Here is a 20,384-nt window from a genome sequence, read left to right on the forward strand (position 1 = left end):
GATGAAGCAATAGACGCATTCAGGCAATACAAAAATGAAGTTGAAACGCAACTTAACAAGAAAGTAAAAATGATAAGAAGTGATAGGGGTGGTGAATATGAATCTCCTTTTGAAGAAATATGTTTAGAATATGGAATTATTCATCAAACAACGGCCCCTTACACGCCCCAATCTAATGGGATTGCGGAAAGAAAGAATCGCACATTAAAGGAGATGATGAATGCATTGTTGATAAGTTCTGGTTTGCCACAGAACTTGTGGGGGAAGCCATTCTTACGGCTAATCGAATATTAAATCGAGTGCCCCATAGCAAAACACAATCCATTCCATATGAAAAATGGAAAGGAAGGAAGCCCAACTTGAATTATTTTAAAGTGTGAGGGTGTTTGGCAAAAGTGCAAGTTCCTAAACCCAAAAGGGTAAAGATAGGACCGAAAACCGTTGATTGTGTTTTCATAGGATATGCGACAAATAGTAAAGCATATCGATTTCTGGTTCATAAATCAGAAAATCCCGATATTCATAATAATACGGTTATAGAATTAGATAATGCTGAGTTCTTTGAAAATATATATCCGTATAAAAAGGAATGTGAGTCGTTTGGTGAAAGATCTAAACGACCTCGGGAAGAAACAAAAGAAAGTACATGTAATCAGGAGAATCCAAGACGTAGTAAACGTCAAAGAACGTCTACTTCATTTGGACCAGATTTTGTGACTTTCTTATTGGAGAATGAGCCTCAAACATTTAAAGAAGCTATGACTTCTTCGGAATTATTGTTTTGGAAAGAGGCAGTCAATAGTGAAATAGAATCCATATTGAACAACCATATATGGGAATTGGTTGATCTTCCTCCTGGAAATAAACTTTTGGGTTCTAAATAGATTTTTAAGAGAAAAATCAAAGATGATGGCACTATTGATAAATTCAAGGCAATGCTCGTAGTCAAAGGGTATAGACAACGAGAAGGTCTAGACTACTTTGATACATACTCTCCCGTTACAAGAATTACGTCCATACGAATGTTGGTAGCATTAGCTGCAATGTATGGTCTTGAAATTCATCAAATGGATGTTAAGACGGCCTTCTTAAATGGAGAGTTGGAGGAAGAAATTTACATGGAACAACCTGAAGGATTTGTGGTTCCAGGTAAAGAAAAGAAGGTATGTAGACTTGTTAAGTCTCTTTACGGACTAAAACAAGCACCCAAACAATGGCATGCGAAATTTGACCAGACAATGTTGTCAAATGGTTTTAAGATAAATGAATGTGATAAATGTGTGTACATTAAAAATGTTTCAAATCACATAGTCATTGTTTGCCTATATGTGGATGATATGCTGATAATGAGTAATGACATTGCCAACATAAATGCTACTAAGCGTATGCTCAATAGCAAGTTTGATATGAAAGACTTGGGAGTTGCTGATTTAATTCTGGGAATTAAGATCCATAAGACTCCTCAAGGTCTGGCATTGTCACAATCTCATTATATTAAGACAGTACTTGAAAAATTCAAGCACTTGGGCTTTAAAGTTGCAAAGACTCCAATTGACGTGAATCTTGCATTAGCAAAGAACAAAGGCCAAAGCATATCACAATTGGATTATGCTCGTGTGTTGGGATGCTTAATGTATATCATGAATTGTACACGACCAGATATAGCTTGTGCTATAAGTAAACTGAGTCGATATACGAGCAATCCAGGCCAATCTCATTGGATGGCAATAAAACGGGTTTTAGGATATTTAGAACATACCCAGAACTTTGAATTGCACTACAGTAATTTCCCTGCGGTGATTGAGGGATACTGTGATGCAAATTGGATCACCGGTTCAACTGATTCTAAGTCCACGAGTGGATATGTATTCACTATTGGTGGAGGAGCGGTATCTTGGAAGTCATCCAAACAAACATGTATTGCCCGCTCTACAATGGAGGCTGAATTCATAGCCTTAGATAAAGCCGGTGAAGAAGCTGAATGGCTCCGGAATTTCTTGGAAGATATTCTATTTTGGCCCAAACCGTTGGCACCAATATGCATACATTGTGATAGTCAAGCGGCAATTGGAAGGGCTGGGAGCGTTATGTATAACGGTAAATCTCGTCATATACGACGAAGACATAAAACCGTTAGGCAATTACTCTCTAGAGGAATTATCACGATTGACTATGTAAAGTCAAGTGATAATATGTCGGATCCACTTACAAAAGGCCTAACTAGAGAGGTAGTTGAGAAATCATCAAGGGGAATGGGGCTATGGCCGAGAACAAGTCATTGTGGCGGTAACTCTACCTAGAAGACTGGAGATCCCAAGATCTAGGTTCAAGGAGATCAAACAAAGTCATTAATGACGGTTCAACATTGTCAAATAAAATTTTAGTCCGTTCTCATGATGAGACAATGTTCAGTACCAAGGATAAAGCAGTAAGGCTTTTTAATGATTTCTAAATTTGATACGGGGTATATCAAATAGTGTATCTACAGGATGACACGTTTAGGAATCACCTATGTAAGTGTGAAGTGTTAGCCGCTTCAAGGAGAACTTTGTAAGGCCAGTTCTCTACGCACTTATGAAACCAGGCGGTGTTCATGGCTGAAACGAACACAACAATGAGAACCAAAGACGGTTAAGGGTTGATTGTGTGACTTATGGTTGTCTAGGTATACACCAAAGATCGACGGTTCAAAGATACCAAATCTACCGATTGACCGAGTATAACCGACATAAGTTTACTACGGAAAGTTCAAAGGGAAACCTACTTATCCAGATGCGATTAATCTTTACTTGTAAATCACACAGTTTTTTCATGCATACTTCCGTGATATAGCCATTCCATATTCATGTGGGGGATTGTTGAGGTTTTGTTTTTAAGATGAAATATTCTTAAAATGAGGGTGAATGGGAAATGGAGGAAAAATGAAATTTTGAGTAAAATTTTAAGTTTCCCCCACTTGACAATGAGACATTGTCCCATATTGGAAGAGGAAGACATTTTTGGTGGGTATATATATAATTTCTCTTCTTGTAGCTCTTAAAGAGTTAAGAAGAAAGCAAGTCTCGCGCCGTCGTCGTTGTCGCTCGCTCGGCTCGGCTTCGGCTTCGGCTTCGGATTTGGATTTGGATTTGGTCAAATGATCGATCGATTGATTAATTTTTTGGACCAAATTTATTTGTTAATAGTAAATATTAACGTAAGATTATCCGCATTTGTAACGGATATTTTCCAATCCGTGTATTGACCATTTGGCAGCCGCCTAATGCTCTTCCCACCATGAAGTGCTTGCTCCACAAACATGAAGTGCTTGCTCCACAAACATGTAATGCTTGCTCCACCATGGAGGGTGGACGTTTGGTCTTCTTCAATATTTTGCTGCTATATATATGTGCAGCAGATGTTGAAGAAAGACACTCAACACACAACATACAATTCGCTCAAGAAATTGGCTATAAATTGCACTCCTTCCTCTCAGCATTTCCATACGATTTTCTGAGTATATACTCCTTCGTTCTGCATTGTTTTTTAACTTCAAACAAAGCAACTGTAAGTGTGATTTGCTACCGAACTTTGTGTTCGCTGAAACACTGGGGTTTGAAGTACCGCTACACCAGTGTGTTATTCGTTCTATCCTAGGAGGAAATAATCCATTACCTTGGGTACTAGGAGGGGATTAAATTCCTTAAGGAAACACTGTGAATTCAGTGGGCTCGAATTTATTATTGTTCATAACGTTAACTTATATTTTGCAGAATTATTATTTACAAATACAGCAATATTGGCGGGAATAACAATCTTAAGGAATTTAATATTTATTTCTGTATTTGTGTTATTCTTATTATTCTGCAAACTAAAACCTTTGTGGTTTGTGTACTCCCGTTTTGGAGAGTTAAGCCTTCGTGGCGTTTTATTGGATATTAAAATCTACGTGATTTTTACTCCAGTTTGAAAACGTATATTAAACATTTGTTTGTGTCATTCTTTTACAGAAAAAAATGATGACTGAAAGCGAAAACCAAGCTGTGCCGATGGTAACTGCCAACGCATCGACAAGCCGAACACCGGTGTTGGCACTGGCAGAAAAACCCAAAAAATTTTCCGAGATTGATTTCAAGCGCTGGCAGCAGAAGATGTTCTTCTACTTAACTACGTTATGTCTACAGAAGTTCATCAAGGAAGATGTTCCTGATCTGCCAGATAAAACTCCAGATAATGAACGCTTTCTCGTGATTGAAGCGTGGAAGCATTCTGATTTTTTATGCAAGAATTATATTCTTAGCGGACTGGATGATAATCTGTATAATGTATACAGTAGCGTGGAGACGTCAAAAGAATTGTGGAATGCGCTTGAAAAGAAATATAAAACTGAAGATGCCGGGATGAAGAAATTCGTTGCCGCAAAATTTTTGGACTACAAAATGGTAGATAGCAAATCTGTTATTACCCAAGTCCAGGAATTGTAAGTGATTATTCATGATCTACTTGCTGAAGGTCTTGTCATCAACGAAGCATTCCAAGTAGCAGCAATGATTGAGAAGTTGCCTCCATTGTGGAAGGACTTCAAAAATTATTTGAAACACAAACGAAAGAAAATGTCCCTTGAAGATCTCATTGTTCGGTTGAGAATCGACGAGGACAATAAAGCTGCTGAAAGGAGAGGCCGTGGAAATTCAACAATAATGGGAGCAAATATTGTTGAAGATAACAAAAAGAGAAAGAAGGCTTCTGGTCCGAAATACAACCCAAGCAAGAAGCGGTTCAGTGGAAACTGCTACAACTGTGGAAAAACCGGACACAAATCTACGGAGTGTCGTGCTCCGAAGAAAGACAAGAAAAGGGGTCAAGCAAACATGGTAGTAAACCATGATGATGTTGATAACTTGTGTGCCATGCTTTCTGAATGTAACTTGGTGGGAAATCCTAAACTGTGGTGGTTTGATTCAGGAGCCACTCGCCATGTTTGTGCAGTTAGAGAAGCTTTTGCTACTTATGCTCCTGCTGGACCCGGAGAGACAGTTTATATGGGAAATGCTTCAACAGCAAAAGTTGAAGGATATGGGAAGATATTTCTGAAAATGACTTCTGGCAAGGTCATGACTTTGAACAATGTCCTTCATGTTCCCGAAATGAGAAAGAATTTAGTCTCTACTGGACTTCTTGTTAAGCACGGTTTTAAGTGCGTTTTTGTGTCCAACAAGGTTGTCATTAGTAAGAATGAAATATTTGTAGGAAAAGGTTACCTCACTGAGGGCCTTTTCAATCTGAATGTAATGGTTGTGGAAAACAATAATAATATTTCAGCTTCTTCTTACTTACTTGAGTCAAATGATTTATGGCATGTACGTTTGGGTCATGTCAATTATAAAACCTTGCGGAAAATGATTAACTTGGAAGTACTGCCTAAGTTTGAATGTGAAAAATCAAAATGTCAAACATGTGTGGAATCTAAGTATGTTAAACATCCTTATAAGTCAGTTGAAAGGAATTCAAATCCTTTAGACTTAATTCACACAGATATTTGTGACATGAAGTCAATACCATCTCGCGGTGGAAAGAAGTATTTCATAACTTTTATTGATGATGATACTCGATATTGCTATGTTTACTTACTGAATAGTAAAGATGAAGCAATAGACGCATTCAGGCAATACAAAAATGAAGTTGAAACGCAACTTAACAAGAAAGTAAAAATGATAAGAAGTGATAGGGGTGGTGAATATGAATCTCCTTTTGAAGAAATATGTTTAGAATATGGAATTATTCATCAAACAACGGCCCCTTACATGCCCCAATCTAATGGGATTGCGGAAAGAAAGAATCGCACATTAAAGGAGATGATGAATGCGTTGTTGATAAGTTCTGGTTTGCCACAGAACTTGTGGGGGGGGAAGCCATTCTTACGGCTAATCGAATATTAAATCGAGTGCCCCATAGCAAAACACAATCCATTCCATATGAAAAATGGAAAGGAAGGAAGCCCAACTTGAATTATTTTAAAGTGTGGGGGTGTTTGGCAAAAGTACAAGTTCCTAAACCCAAAAGGGTAAAGATAGGACCGAAAACCGTTGATTGTGTTTTCATAGGATATGCGACAAATAGTAAAGCATATCGATTTCTGGTTCATAAATCAGAAAATCCTGATATTCATAATAATACGGTTATAGAATCAGATAGTGCTGAGTTCTTTGAAAATATATATCCGTATAAAAAGGAATGTGAGTCGTTTGGTGAAGGATCTAAACGACCTCGGGAAGAAACAAAAGAAAGTACATGTAATCAGGAGAATCCAAGACGTAGTAAACGTCAAAAAACGTCTACTTCATTTGGATCAGATTTTGTGACTTTCTTATTGGAGAATGAGCCTCAAACATTTAAAGAAGCTATGACTTCTTCGGAATCATTGTTTTGGAAAGAGGCAGTCAATAGTGAAATAGAATCCATATTGAACAACCATACATGGGAATTGGTTGATCTTCCTCCTGGAAATAAACCTTTGGGTTCTAAATGGATTTTTAAGAAAAAAAATTAAAGATGATGGAACTATTGATAAATTCAAGGCAAGGCTCGTAGTCAAAGGGTATAGACAACGAGAAGGTCTAGACTACTTTGATACATACTCTCCCGTTACAAGAATTACGTCCATACGAATGTTGGTAGCATTAGCTGCAGTGTATGGTCTTGAAATTCATCAAATGGATGTTAAGACGGCCTTCTTAAATGGAGAGTTGGAGGAAGAAATTTACATGGAACAACCTGAAGGGTTTGTGGTTCCAGGTAAAGAAAAGAAGGTATGTAGACTTGTTAAGTCTCTTTACGGACTAAAACAAGCACCCAAACAATGGCATGCGAAATTTGACCAGACAATGTTTTCAAATGGTTTTAAGATAAATGAATGTGATAAATGTGTGTACATTAAAAATGTTCCAAATCACATAGTCATTGTTTGCCTATATGTGGATGATATGCTGATAATGAGTAATGACATTGCCAACATAAATGCTACTAAGCGTATGCTCAATAGCAAGTTTGATATGAAAGACTTGGGAGTTGCTGATTTAATTCTGGGAATTAAGATCCATAAGACTCCTCAAGGTCTGGCATTGTCACAATCTCATTATATTAAGACAGTACTTGAAAAATTCAAGCACTTGGGCTTTAAAGTTGCAAAGACTCCAATTGACGTGAATCTTGCATTAGCAAAGAACAAAGGCCAAAGCATATCACAATTGGATTATGCTCGTGTGTTGGGATGCTTAATGTATATCATGAATTGTACACGACCAGATATAGCTTGTGCTATAAGTAAACTGAGTCGATATACGAGCAATCCAGGCCAATCTCATTGGATGGCAATGAAACGAGTTTTGGGATATTTAGAACATACCCAGAACTTTGAATTGCACTCCAGTAATTTCCCTACGGTGATTGAGGGATACTGTGATGCAAATTGGATCACCGGTTCAACTGATTCTAAGTCCACGAGTGGATATGTATTCACTATTGGTGGAGGAGCGGTATCTTGGAAGTCGTCCAAACAAACATGTATTGCCCGCTCTACAATGGAGGCTGAATTCATAGCCTTAGATAAAGCCGGTGAAGAAGCTGAATGGCTCCGGAATTTCTTGGAAGACATTCCATTTTGGCCCAAACCGTTGGCACCAATATGCATACATTGTGATAGTCAAGCGGCAATTGGAAGGGCTGGGAGCGTTATGTATAACGGTAAATCTCGTCATATACGACGAAGACATAAAACCGTTAGGCAATTACTCTCTAGATGAATTATCACGATTGACTATGTAAAGTCAAGTGATTATGTGTCGGATCCACTTACAAAAGGCCTAACTAGAGAGGTAGTTGAGAAATCATCAAGGGGAATGGGGCTATGGCCGAGAACAAGTCATTGTGGCGGTAACTCTACCTAGAAGACTGGAGATCCCAAGATCTAGGTTCAAGGAGATCAAACAAAGTCATTAATGACGGTTCAACATTGTCAAATAAAATTTTAGTCCGTTCTCATGATGAGACAATGTTCAGTACCAAGGATAAAGCAGTAAGGCTTTTTAATGATTTCTAAATTTGATACGGGGTATATCAAATAGTGTATCTACAGGATGACACGTTTAGGAATCACCTATGTAAGTGTGAAGTGTTAGCCGCTTCAAGGAGAACTTTGTAAGGCCAGTTCTCTATGCACTTATGAAACCAGGCGGTGTTCATGGCTGAAACGAACACAACAATGAGAACCAAAGACGGTTAAGGGTTGATTGTGTGACTTATGGTTGTCTAGGTATACACCAAAGATCGACGGTTCAAAGATATCAAATCTACCGATTGACCGAGTATATCCGACATAAGTTTACTACGGAAAGTTTAAAGGGAAACCTACTTATCTAAATACGATTAATCCTTACTTGTAAATCACACAATTTTTCCATGCATACTTCCGTGATATAGCCATTCCCCATTCATGTGGGGAATTGTTGAGGTTTTGTTTTTAAGATGAAATATTCTTAAAATGAGGGTGAATGAGAAATGAGGGAAAATGAAATTTTGAGTAAAATTTTAAGTTTCCCCCTCTTGATAATGAGACATTGTCCCATATTGGAAGAGGAAGACATTTTTGGTGGGTATATATATAATTGCTCTTCTTGTAGCTCTTAAAGAGTTAAGAAGAAAGCAAGCCTCGCGCCGTCGTCGTTGTCGCTCGCTCGGCTCGGCTTCGGCTACGGCTACGGCTTCGGCTTCGGCTTCGGCTTCGGATTTGGATTTGGTCAAATGATCGATTGATTGATTAATTTTTTGGACCAAATTTATTTGTTAATAGTAAATATTAACGTAAGATTATCCGCATTTATAACGGATATTTTCCAATCCGTGTATTGACCATTTGGCAGCCGCCTAATGCTCTTCCCGCCATGAAGTGCTTGCTCCACAAACATGAAGTGCTTGCTCCACAAACATGTAATGCTTGCTCCACCATGGAGGGTGGACGTTTGGTCTTTTTCAATATTTTGCTGCTATATATATGTGCAGCAGATGTTGAAGAAAGACACTCAACACATAACATACAATTCGCTCAACAAATTGGCTATAAATTGCACTCCTTCCTCTCAGCATTTCCATACGATTTTCTGAGTATATACTCCTTCGTTCTGCATTGTTTTTTAACTTCAAACAAAGCAACTGTAAGTGTGATTTGCTACCGAACTTTGTGTTCGCTGAAACACTGGGGTTTGAAGTACCGCTACACCAGTGTGTTATTCGTTCTATCCTGGGATGAAATAATCCATTACCTTGGGTACTAGGAGGGGATTAAATTCCTTAAGGAAACACTGTGAATTCAGTGGGCTCGAATTTATTATTGTTCATAACGTTAACTTATATTTTGCAGAATTATTATTTACAAATACAGCAATATTGGCGGGAATAACAATATATATAGCATACATTAATATATCAAATTATATATTTTATCAGTTATTACTTTTTTGAAACAGATATGCAATGTAGTTTAATTTTCCCTTTTCTTATTCACTTCTAGTGCAAACTAGGTTGAATTACAAGAATTTAAAATCGAGTAGATTAGGTAATTGCGATATGGGGTATAATGATTTTTAAATGTGAGAATCAGAGCTGCAAACCTCCTCCTCCTCCTCCCCTTCCCTCTACGTATAATTAAAATAAAATTAAAGAAAAAAAGTTCAAATTTGATGATCAAGCTGTAGTTTATTAGTAACCATTCTGTTGCATTTTAGAGGCGGACAATTCTACTTTTGCCGAACTCTTTTAGTATACTAGTCCTGACCTCCTTATATCAGGTTAATTAGTGATGAATTAGGAGAATAGTTAGAGAACGAGGTCCTCCATCCCCTTCTTTATGAACTATGTAATATAATAATGGAAACATGTTAATATTTGCCCCTGCATTACATGAAATTGCTTAATTTTACACTCTGTTACACTTTTGGTTCATTCATACTTTTATTGTTAGCAAATTGTTTCATATTTATCTTTATCATTAACAGAACTCCAGCGTAAAATGGGTGAACTCAACCCGTCCAGATTCTTTAAGAAAATAATATTTCAATTTATCCCTCAACTTTTGAAAATTACCCGTTAGTTTAGAATTCCATTAGGGATTAAGGGTAAAACAAGATTGCTTCTAATAAACACCGAACCAAAAGATCAATAAATGATAAAATTGCTCAATTTCAAACAGAAACGAGTTGACCATATTCCCCTATAATAAATTAGTTGAAAGTTACAACTCCACTCTAAATGTAAAGTTTCAATTTTATCGCAATATTTTTGTCTTTTACCTTTCCATCTTTCATTATTCACGTACTTATTATTACAAGAACATAATAAACTAATTAGATAAATGTCCGAAGTAGTTGTCCATTGTAGCAAAGGAGTAGGAATTATTTGGACTCCCTTTACCTTTCGTTAGGCACCAAAAATCAGAGTTTCTTTGGAAAAGGCAAACAAGCTTGAAAAAGCATCAGAAAAGTAGCCATCACCGAATTAAAAACTCCAAGAACGAAAAGTATTGAAAGCTAAAATATCCAAGAATTCAATGGCTAGTTTAGGGACATGATAGACGGGGGAATTTAAGACTATAGCTACTTCAGTCAAAACAGATAAACCTAATTCAACCAATGAATATGATAAACAAAAACAAGGACTTATCATCCAAACATTAGTGCTGACTTTGGTCTGGTCTGGATTGGAAGTAAGAATGCGATTGCCTTTTATTTCATATCCTTAACTTAAAACTATTTACTTATTTAAGTAACCGTAAATCACTCCATAAGCAATTCAGCGTTGAGTATATTGGTTGTTGAGCTCTAAACCCTCCTTGATTTGCGCTAATTAACCATTACAAAACCATGTGACTTTGGTTGTTAATTTGGTGTCCGCCCTATAATGCCTCTCATTGCCTAATGAATCAAAATTGTGAATGCCACCTATTTTATATTTCTTAATTCTCTAGGATGTTTAAACATAGTTACCTGTGCTTTAAATGGTGTAAATTTTACTTACATTATCATGTCACCTTAATAGTAATTAAAAGTAATTACTCCACTTTCAAAAATATCAGAAGATAAAGTGAAAAAAAGAATTCATGCGACTTAATATCAAGAGAATTAATCATAAGATATTCTCTCTCATTCATGAGTGGCAACCTCTTCGATCGGTCAACTCCTAATCTTAGACAAACTTATTGGAAAAAAGGTACCCTTTTCTAGTTTGTTGTATCATTCTCATTGTAGAAGAGACTGCAATGATGTGTTTATTTTACACCTCCTAGATGGGCGTCCAAATTAGACTGATGGATTAAAATATCGATTTCTAGATTGATATTTGATAATATCAACCGCCATAATAAAGGAATAATTAAATTTATTATGTGGGAAATAACCCTCGTAAGGCCTCATTGCTATGTATATGTATTCTGAGCCTTTACACTGTAGTTTGGTTGACTCTTATATATAAACTACATTTTAGGTTATCTCCTCATACTAGCTTTTAAGTATTTTGTATTGTGCAAATATCCTAAGGGAATAAATTATAATTCAAACAGTAAATGTTTATAATTTCCAAAAGTGTTGCTTCCTAGGTTCATGGGTGATGGTTATGGGCTCCTAGTTTCGTAGTCGAGTTGACAAATACTGAATATGTCGATATTCATAATGTAAACAATTATTGGCGAAATTGTGAAACTTTTTGATGGATGGCTAGATTGTTCTCTGTCTCGTTCACAATCCTTTCCCTTTAATAAGGAACTGTGAAGAGAATACAAATATATTCGATCTCCAACTTTTTCAAAGGTTGAACTTGAAATGTTTCAAGTACTGACATATTTTGTATAAATAATGTATTTTTACCCTCGTTGAATATTAAAACTTAAAAAACTGCAGTTTACTGATCACACAATGTCTCATTGGAAAGTTAACTGTGGAGACAAAATAAAAAGAAAGTGGGTAATAGATATCAGATTTTATTGCAGGGTGATTGTACGTAAATCTTATATACCCACAATATGTGTTTTTATACACATATTGATCACTTAGCTACGATATTTAATTAAGTAAAGTATTCTTCAGCTTTAATTTTTAACTATTAAAGTTAAATTGCTTGATTTGATCTTTTTACATTAACGTTATATATATGACAAATATCCGAATTAGTCGGGTCACTAAATTTCAAACAATAAATGGTTAGATTTCCTAACTGATTTTCTTTTAATGTTCAACTAAACTATTTACGTACGTGAAAAAGGAGAAAAGTAGCATACCTTTTTATTTTTTATTCTATAAACTGAGTCTCAAAGTTGCCAAGAGCATCTGATTATTTACATATTTCTTCTCTATATATTAGGTGCTATGAATTATGGTACAGGTGAGTTCTACAAAGCGTTTTAACAAGGACATTAAACTTATTTTCGTAAGATTATGAATTAATAGATCAGTAGAATTTAGTTTTGGATGTCCTCAATTCATGGCTAGAGTTCCATTCAATGTTTGAAAATTGGAGAAGTAGCTTTTAAGAGTCCTAAAGTAGGCAAAGTCAATTCTTAGTCGATCGGAGCTCCTCTTTCCTTGTCGGTCATCACTCCGTTGGAAAAGAAAATAGAGAGATACAAGTACGGAATTCTTTTTCTTTCTTTTGTCCAAGTCATGTTTTAGTTTTTCCTTTTTTTGCCTCTTCATTTTGCTGAGGAGAAGACATAAATCTTTTTATTTTTTGTATATCTTTTTCTGCTTAGTTTCAAAGCAGAGCATATACAACCAACTCACCGTGGGGATCATTAATTATGAAGGTACGTATTAGTAATTTAGTACTATCACTTCTCTACATTATTATAGAGGAGCATATAAATAAGAAGATTACTTTTTGGGTTATGAAAAAATTGGTGCAACGTGAGCTTTCATAGGGACAACCAAACGGATATAGTTGGGCTTTTTAAGACAAACGGATATTTGGGGTTCATTAGGCAATCTGGTTGTACTTTTATTTATTAATTATTAGAGAGAGATAAGAGATTAGATAAAAGAGATTAGAGATGTTGTGGGGTGTTAAGTAGAGTGAATTATAAGAATGGATGGAAAGATTATTAAAAAATGGAGATAAAAGCAGCTCAGGTTACCTCTGATGAAGGCCTTGAAATCTTATGCTTCAATTATCATATTATCAACAATAAGAATAAAAATCCAGCTAATCCTATTCCCTAATCATGATTAACGAAAAAAACAAACTTTTTTTCAGAATAGCTATTTCGCGTATGGACATTCACCGGGAAAACAGGTTACGTAGTGGGCTGGCAACCTGTTGCAAAACCGTACGCAACCGACACGTGTCAATTGGCCCAGAAATTTCAAAGTCAAGGAATCAATAACAGAGACAATGCCGTACGGGTTCCGCGAAATTTAGGAAGTTCGTCAACACCTCCCACGTATTTGAGCGAGTACAGAACAGCACCGTCCTCCGCGAGTGAAACAGCTATTGCTGAGGTGGAAAACGTGGTCCCTACATATGCGGTGAATAAATTCAGCTAAAAACGTTTGTAGGTGGTTGAATTTAATTTCAGACAGAGAAGAAGAGAAGAGAAGAGAAATGGAACTATTAAAGAGTGTGGCACGTGAGTAACCGACGCAGGTTGGCACGAGTGAGCGAAAACTGAAAACGAAGTGGAATTATGTAGAGAAGCGACGTCTGTGTGAGTCAGCGGCAGTTTAGTTAGGTATAAGGTGTTAAGTGGGTTGATTTAACCTAAAACACTATGACCACTGATTTATTTTTATTAGTACGAAATGGATATTGAAGTGGATGAAAAAATAAAATACTATACATTTCTAATTCCTTAACTTTTATACACGTAAAAAATTTTACATTATCATATCACCTATAACATTTGATACAAATAGCTGCTCATAATAAATATTTTTTTTTAAATTGTCAGCTTAATTAAGTTGTTTTAACACAACTTGTTATCATTTGTAGGCTCTCCAAATAAGAAGTGGTTATCCTAACTATTTTCTCTTAGAGTATGGGAATAAGTGAATTCATTTTTTTTAATTTGCAAAAAGACAATTGGGTAGTCAGTAGTAATTCACAAATTAAATTCTAATAGTAACATTAGTTCAAAGGTTAACAAGACAGCAAGAAATTAGGCAATTCCTATTTCTCTGTTTATTTTGAAAGCAAAACGCTTTAATAAGCAGTTTTAGTTGAATTTAACCTAACCCCAATCATAGATGGTAAACCCGGGTTAAGTATAATGAACAGTGTCAAAGTTAGGCAACCACAGCACCTCCCGCTATTTATCTCTCTCTTCTTATTTCTCCTATAAAAAGGTTTCCTCCATTGAAGCTTTATCTCGGGCTCAATTTCCTCCACCATTTCCTTCAATTTTCTGAAAGAGAATCACATACATTGCAAAAGCAGTGCTTTTGGAGACTATTGAGATATTTCTCCAATGGCGGTCTCTTGGAGATCATGTCTATCATTGCTAGTTGTGACAATGCTAGTCATCAATGTCAGTGCCAGTAACAGGTAATTGAAGTGGTTTCATTGTTTCAGAAGCTCATTTTCGGCAATGTCAAAGCAAATGAATTGATTTCTTTGTTTATTGGATGGAAGTTCTGCATTTGCTAGATAATTTCTTAATTTGAGTGTGCTGAATACTCTCATCTGCTCTTTAACGACTTGATTTCTGTTTCTCAACTAGTTCTTATGAATAGAAACAATTAAGGAGCTAAACTCCACTAATTACTATTTGCTCATTGGATTTCGTTTTTTGTTTCATTTGCAGTCCTGAAGAAGCAAAGCAATTTCAGAGCTTAAACAACTCGACAATGGCGAAAGGGTAGATTTTCGATTCTCTTCGTACACTATACTGGTGCATGTAGAATCAGTTAAAAATCAATCTGCATAGTAGAATCTAGAACACGATATTGATCGCATAGATTGGATCTGGAAAATTTTGGTTCAATAACTCCGTACGTTAAGACTTAAGCCCGTTCGTCCAGTGACTCCAAATTCCAGGACAATAACTGCGCACCATAAATGTTCTGCTCTACCGCCACATTAGGCGCTCAAATTCATTATCTCTACTTCTTCCACGTATGAATTTTATATCAGAAGAGCTTTAGAAGAATTAAATTCCCTCAGTCCACTCTCCAACCGGTATCTTCCAAGTTGTGATTCTCAATGTAGATTCACACCAAGTCTTAATGTAGAATATCATATTACGAACAAGTCAAAACTCAAATTTAATGTCATTTTTATGAAGTGAAAGACTCAAGTTGCTCTGTTCCTAACATTCAATTTGCTTAATATCATTACAGGTTAAGTGAAGAAAACGTACCAAACCATGAAAAACATGCTGTAGATGATCCAGAAATGATTGCTTCCATGGTAGACATGTAAGTTCTCTCTGCTTTCTCTATCATCAAGATGCTAATATTTTATCACTAGTATAGTATTTAAAATTCATAATTTGTTTTAAATTTATTTCCCACTACCCTTCCTATCAGCATTCATGTGTTTACAGTTAATGAACTGTACTAGGATATGAAATAATTGAACCCTCACATGATCCGTACATACATCAATACCACAAAATGAAATGCATTGTCACAGTTACTCTTTAATGTACAGCATTTCCTACCTAACTTAATTTTCCCCAGTCCAATTCCCGCTGCTTGCAAGGGCATTCCCTGCCCAAATTCATCCCCTGCTCTCATTTTGACAGTAAAAGAGATTACTGAACATGACTCTGTCTTAAAGAATATACTGCACATGCAATGCGCCAAAACCGCCCTATGGCAGCCTTTATGAGCATGATTAGTTTAATTAATCATGTTACTAAATTAATCAGAAAAATCAGTTTGGACAAATTAAAATTTTTGCTTTGGGTAACGTGAAAATATATTTAGGCATCCAATCCGGTATTAGTACGGAACTCGAAATACCTTTTTGGAGAATTTAATCATTGATTAGCATAAGGCCATGTTAGTCATAAGTTGTAGTATCTCCTTTTTTCCCTTTTTGTTTTCACATGCTCTTGTTGCCAGATCCGCGCATCACGCAACATTTTGATTAGTTTCATGTGTCTTTTTCTTTCCTGTTATCCATCTATCATGTAGAGAGAGAGAGAGCAGAGAAGGTGCCTTTACATATCAGTGCACATTGGTTTTGGGTTTAACTTATCTTTCTATCACGTTCCTCTCTTAAATATGCTTTTATTAAAATGTAAAGCCTCATGCATGTGTGTGTTAATGTCTCCCCTTGTGCCCATCTTATACGGAAATCACAGGCCAAAAACCATTCCCATTTTGCTTTATCACGTGGCCAGGTGACAAACCAAACTAATTCCCCGCTAAGCATTAAAGAGATCGAACACCCCAAACAAGAAAGGACTTATGGCCCATGCATCTCTTCCCCTGTTTTTGAGTACTTATAAGTTAGCATCTGAAACCATTTTTAGCTGCAAATTTTAGATCCTTTGTTGAAAATCACTATCTTATCTGCACTTTAGTTCTTGCAAATGTTAATTAGTTTCATGTAACCATCCACAAAAGATATGATTAATTAGTAACCTGGAAAAATAAGACAATTTAGTTATATGTTATAACAAGTTAAACAACATTATTGTTTTAAGAAAAAAAATTACATTATCAGTGTATATAAGTTCAAGGTGCGACCGTTTGAAGTAAAAGGATCCGACGGCCTAATTAAATGGCACACTTATCTTAAATCACCAATTTGTAGATCAAACTCTTGGTAGTTATGTATGTAGCAAAAGAGGAACCACAGTGATTTTTACAAGAGGGATCTGCATTCCCACAAATAGTAAGCCACGTAAATATGGCGTTGGCTCTGTACTTTGTGGCGTCTCCCAGCCTGTCAAAGGGCATGAGCTCAAAAACGATCAGATCTGGGCTCACACCGGCAAATCCAAGATCCAAGCAGCTGGCTGTACTGACATAACCCCATCCCCATATTAAATGACACTTGTCTGTTAATAAAGACTTACCCTACCGACACTTGGATGCATTTATCAGCCCACCTTATAGATTTAATTTGAATATATTTGTTAATTATTGTACAAGGAAAAATTGAAGAGTACCGTTCCGTATGGACCGTATTACTCTACCCACTTTTATCACTTCACTAACTAACTTGACCTCAAAAGATATTTCTATTTTTGTCCATGTCCAATCGGCCAATTTTAATTTTGTTACTTACTTCCCTTTGATAATTCACTACTTAGCTTATCGAATAAAAATAAAAAAGGCAACCTAGTGCATTGAGCTCCCATCAGCTAGAACCCTTGTGTGTCAACTTTTACTGTTGCGCCGTAACTCTTCTATGCTTATCAAAAAGTATATACTAGAACTACTCACGACTAAATTGGTAAACACTTGTAGTAAATGAATAAGTGAGGAATTCTTACCATGGTTCTTGATTTTGCCACGAAGAAGTTGGAACTATTTGATGGGTGGCGTTATACTAGCCATTGTATCAGGTTTAGCTATTTCTTACCTTTAATTACAAATTCTTGATTCTTGATTATACAGGAGCATTCGGAATAGTACAGAAAGGAGGAAATTGGGTTTTTTCTCATGTGGAACTGGAAATCCTATTGACGATTGCTGGCGCTGTGACCGCAATTGGCAACGTAACCGCAAGCGCCTAGCTGATTGTGCTATTGGATTTGGACGCAATGCCATTGGTGGCCGCGATGGCAAGTACTACGTTGTCACTGACCCAGGTGACGATGACCCCGTAAATCCCAGACCTGGAACACTTCGTCATGCTGTAATTCAGGACAGGCCATTGTGGATTGTGTTTAAACGGGACATGGTCATTACCCTTAAGCAAGAATTGATTATGAACAGTTTCAAGACAATTGATGGACGCGGTGTCAATGTCCACATTGCCAATGGGGCTTGCATAACTGTCCAATTTGTTACTAATATCATTATTCATGGCATCAATATTCATGATTGTAAACCAACTGGTAATGCCATGGTTCGTAGCTCGCCAAGTCATTATGGTTGGAGGACAATGGCTGATGGTGATGCCATTTCCATCTTTGGGTCCAGCCACGTTTGGGTTGATCACAACTCTCTCGCTAACTGTGCTGATGGCCTCATTGATGCTATCATGGGATCGACTGCGATTACCATCTCCAACAATTATTTTACCCACCACAATGAGGTTAATTAATTTCTTTTTTACCCGTGTGCAGTAACTTTAGTCGATTCAAATGATCGACGTTTTCGGTCAAAGACTAACTATTGGTTAATAAACAGGTGATGCTATTGGGTCACAGCGACTCCTATGTTAGAGACAAGATTATGCAAGTGACTATTGCCTACAACCATTTTGGTGAGGGTCTCATTCAGAGAATGCCAAGGTACATGTGTGGTAAAATTTGTTCTGTTCCACTTAAACATTTTTTGTCATCTCTTCTTAGCTAAAAGTATTACAAAATGATGGATATGCAGGTGTAGACATGGTTATTTCCATGTGGTGAACAATGACTATACACACTGGGAGATGTATGCTATTGGTGGCAGTGCTTCTCCTACAATTAACAGCCAAGGCAACAGATACCTTGCCCCAGCCAACCCTTTTGCCAAACAGGCTTGTTTCTAACTTTTGCTGCTTTTTTGGTAATTAGGTTAGCATAAGTCGAAGGGGCTAAAAGTCTTAAAACTGAAATGTTTTTAGTTTAGACAGAAGTTATTGAAGTTGGGTGGAATTTTGGTTGGCAGGTGACACATAGAGTGGAGCCATCAGAAGGAACGTGGAAGAGTTGGAACTGGAGATCAGATGGAGACCTTATGCTTAATGGAGCCTACTTTACCCCATCCGGACGTGGCGCTGGAGCCAGTTATGCTAGGGCATCAAGCTTAGCAGCCAAGTCCTCTTCACTAGTTGGCACTCTTACCTCAAATGCTGGTGCACTTACCTGCCGCAGGGGCCGCCAATGTTAATGTCTAAGACATTGAACATTTGGTGATGAACACAATCACATATTTACTTTTACCTGTCCAGTGAAATTGTCACGTAATCTAGCCAATTTTCTCCAATTCTAATTCCTTCTCTACCTAAACATCACCAGCAAGAAATATATTTTTATTTTACACATTTGAATCCCCTTGTCCATTGTTCCACCTGTCTAATGTACCAGTGCAGCAGGCGTTCAACCTCGCCCTGCTTCAACGGGAAAATAAACTCGAGGATCTATGGAGCAGGTGCTGAAGTGTTGTCCTTCTCTCCTTGGAATCATTTATCCTTCTCTTCTACCAAGCTTGCTTTACAATCTTGATCAGCAAACTACATATCTTGCATATGGTTGATAGGAAATGGACTACTTTTTTTCCTTATCCTCTCAATATGGACCATTTAGAAGCATAGTATTAATGATTGCAGACACATATGAAAAAGAAACCAAAAAAAAAAATATTAAAGTTAATTTTCTGGTTTATTGTTAAAAATGTTTAGCTTTAATTGCTGAAACTGTCATCCTATATAATGTAATTATTTTATAGTTTTGCTTCATAATTCAAGTTATTGCTGCCTATTTCTTTTTTACTTTCCCACCTATTGTAAATGTCAAGGAATGAATGTTGAGTTATTATGATGGTAATTGCAGTTTTCCTTGGCCTTAATAGTGAGTATTGCAGTAAAGTGAGTTGTTGTGCCAAACATGGTTTGGAAGATATGGATGCCACAAGGATTGCATGTGATTAGGCAGCATAGTACAAAACATGCCAATTTCTTGCCCACAAGTATCTTGCTGGCTTCCCAGCCTCTACTGCTCACTGCCATGTGAAGTACTTCACCATTAATGCACTGGAGCAACCATAACTTGAAACTCCTAAGGTATCCTTACTTACCAATTGAAGATAGCGTACTTACAAATTAAAGGGGGGGAACAACTCTCTGTGTACGAACGAGTTGAAGAGTTTGCCTGAAAAAAGAAAAAAGTGACAAGGGAGCAAAAGAGCGAGTGAGGCCTACTTCACGTAGCCAAATCTACAACGAATGGAATGACATTGCTCCATTGATAAATTGGAGCAGTAATCAAGCTCTCCGCCAGCTTGAATTCATTAAAATTGGCTTCCCTTGAAACAAAATGAGAGGAAAATTCAGAATCAAATGGAGGCGGGACAGATACAGACTTATTGAATGGGCCATGCTGTCTTCTGAGTACTGATGAAAGCAAGCCAAGGTAAAGTTGAGGATCTGTCTGTTTAACCTTTTCCCGGATATTTAAAGGCAAAAATGAAAGGCAATCATCCCAATGAACTAACCTACCCCAAATTGACAACTAGAGTATATTAAGGCACTTGGTACATCAC

At 36.8% G+C, this 20,384-nt stretch overlaps 1 protein-coding gene across 1 annotated transcript; it reads left to right on the plus strand.

Annotated features, from left to right (window-relative positions):
• Nucleotides 1–14,363: 14,363 nt before the first annotated feature.
• On the plus strand, nt 14,364–19,603 carry LOC107823132 (putative pectate lyase 8). Its single transcript, XM_016649724.2, has 7 exons — nt 14,364–14,559; nt 14,819–14,872; nt 15,354–15,431; nt 17,589–18,231; nt 18,327–18,430; nt 18,522–18,660; nt 18,792–19,603. Exons 1-7 carry the CDS (start codon nt 14,483–14,485, stop codon nt 19,011–19,013), a joined length of 1,317 nt encoding a protein of 438 aa, XP_016505210.2. The 5' UTR covers nt 14,364–14,482; the 3' UTR covers nt 19,014–19,603.
• The last annotated feature ends 781 nt before the right edge of the window (nt 19,604–20,384 follow it).

The sequence above is a fragment of the Nicotiana tabacum genome, chromosome 19, assembly GCF_000715075.1.
Source record: "Nicotiana tabacum cultivar K326 chromosome 19, ASM71507v2, whole genome shotgun sequence".
NCBI lineage: Eukaryota > Viridiplantae > Streptophyta > Magnoliopsida > Solanales > Solanaceae > Nicotiana > Nicotiana tabacum.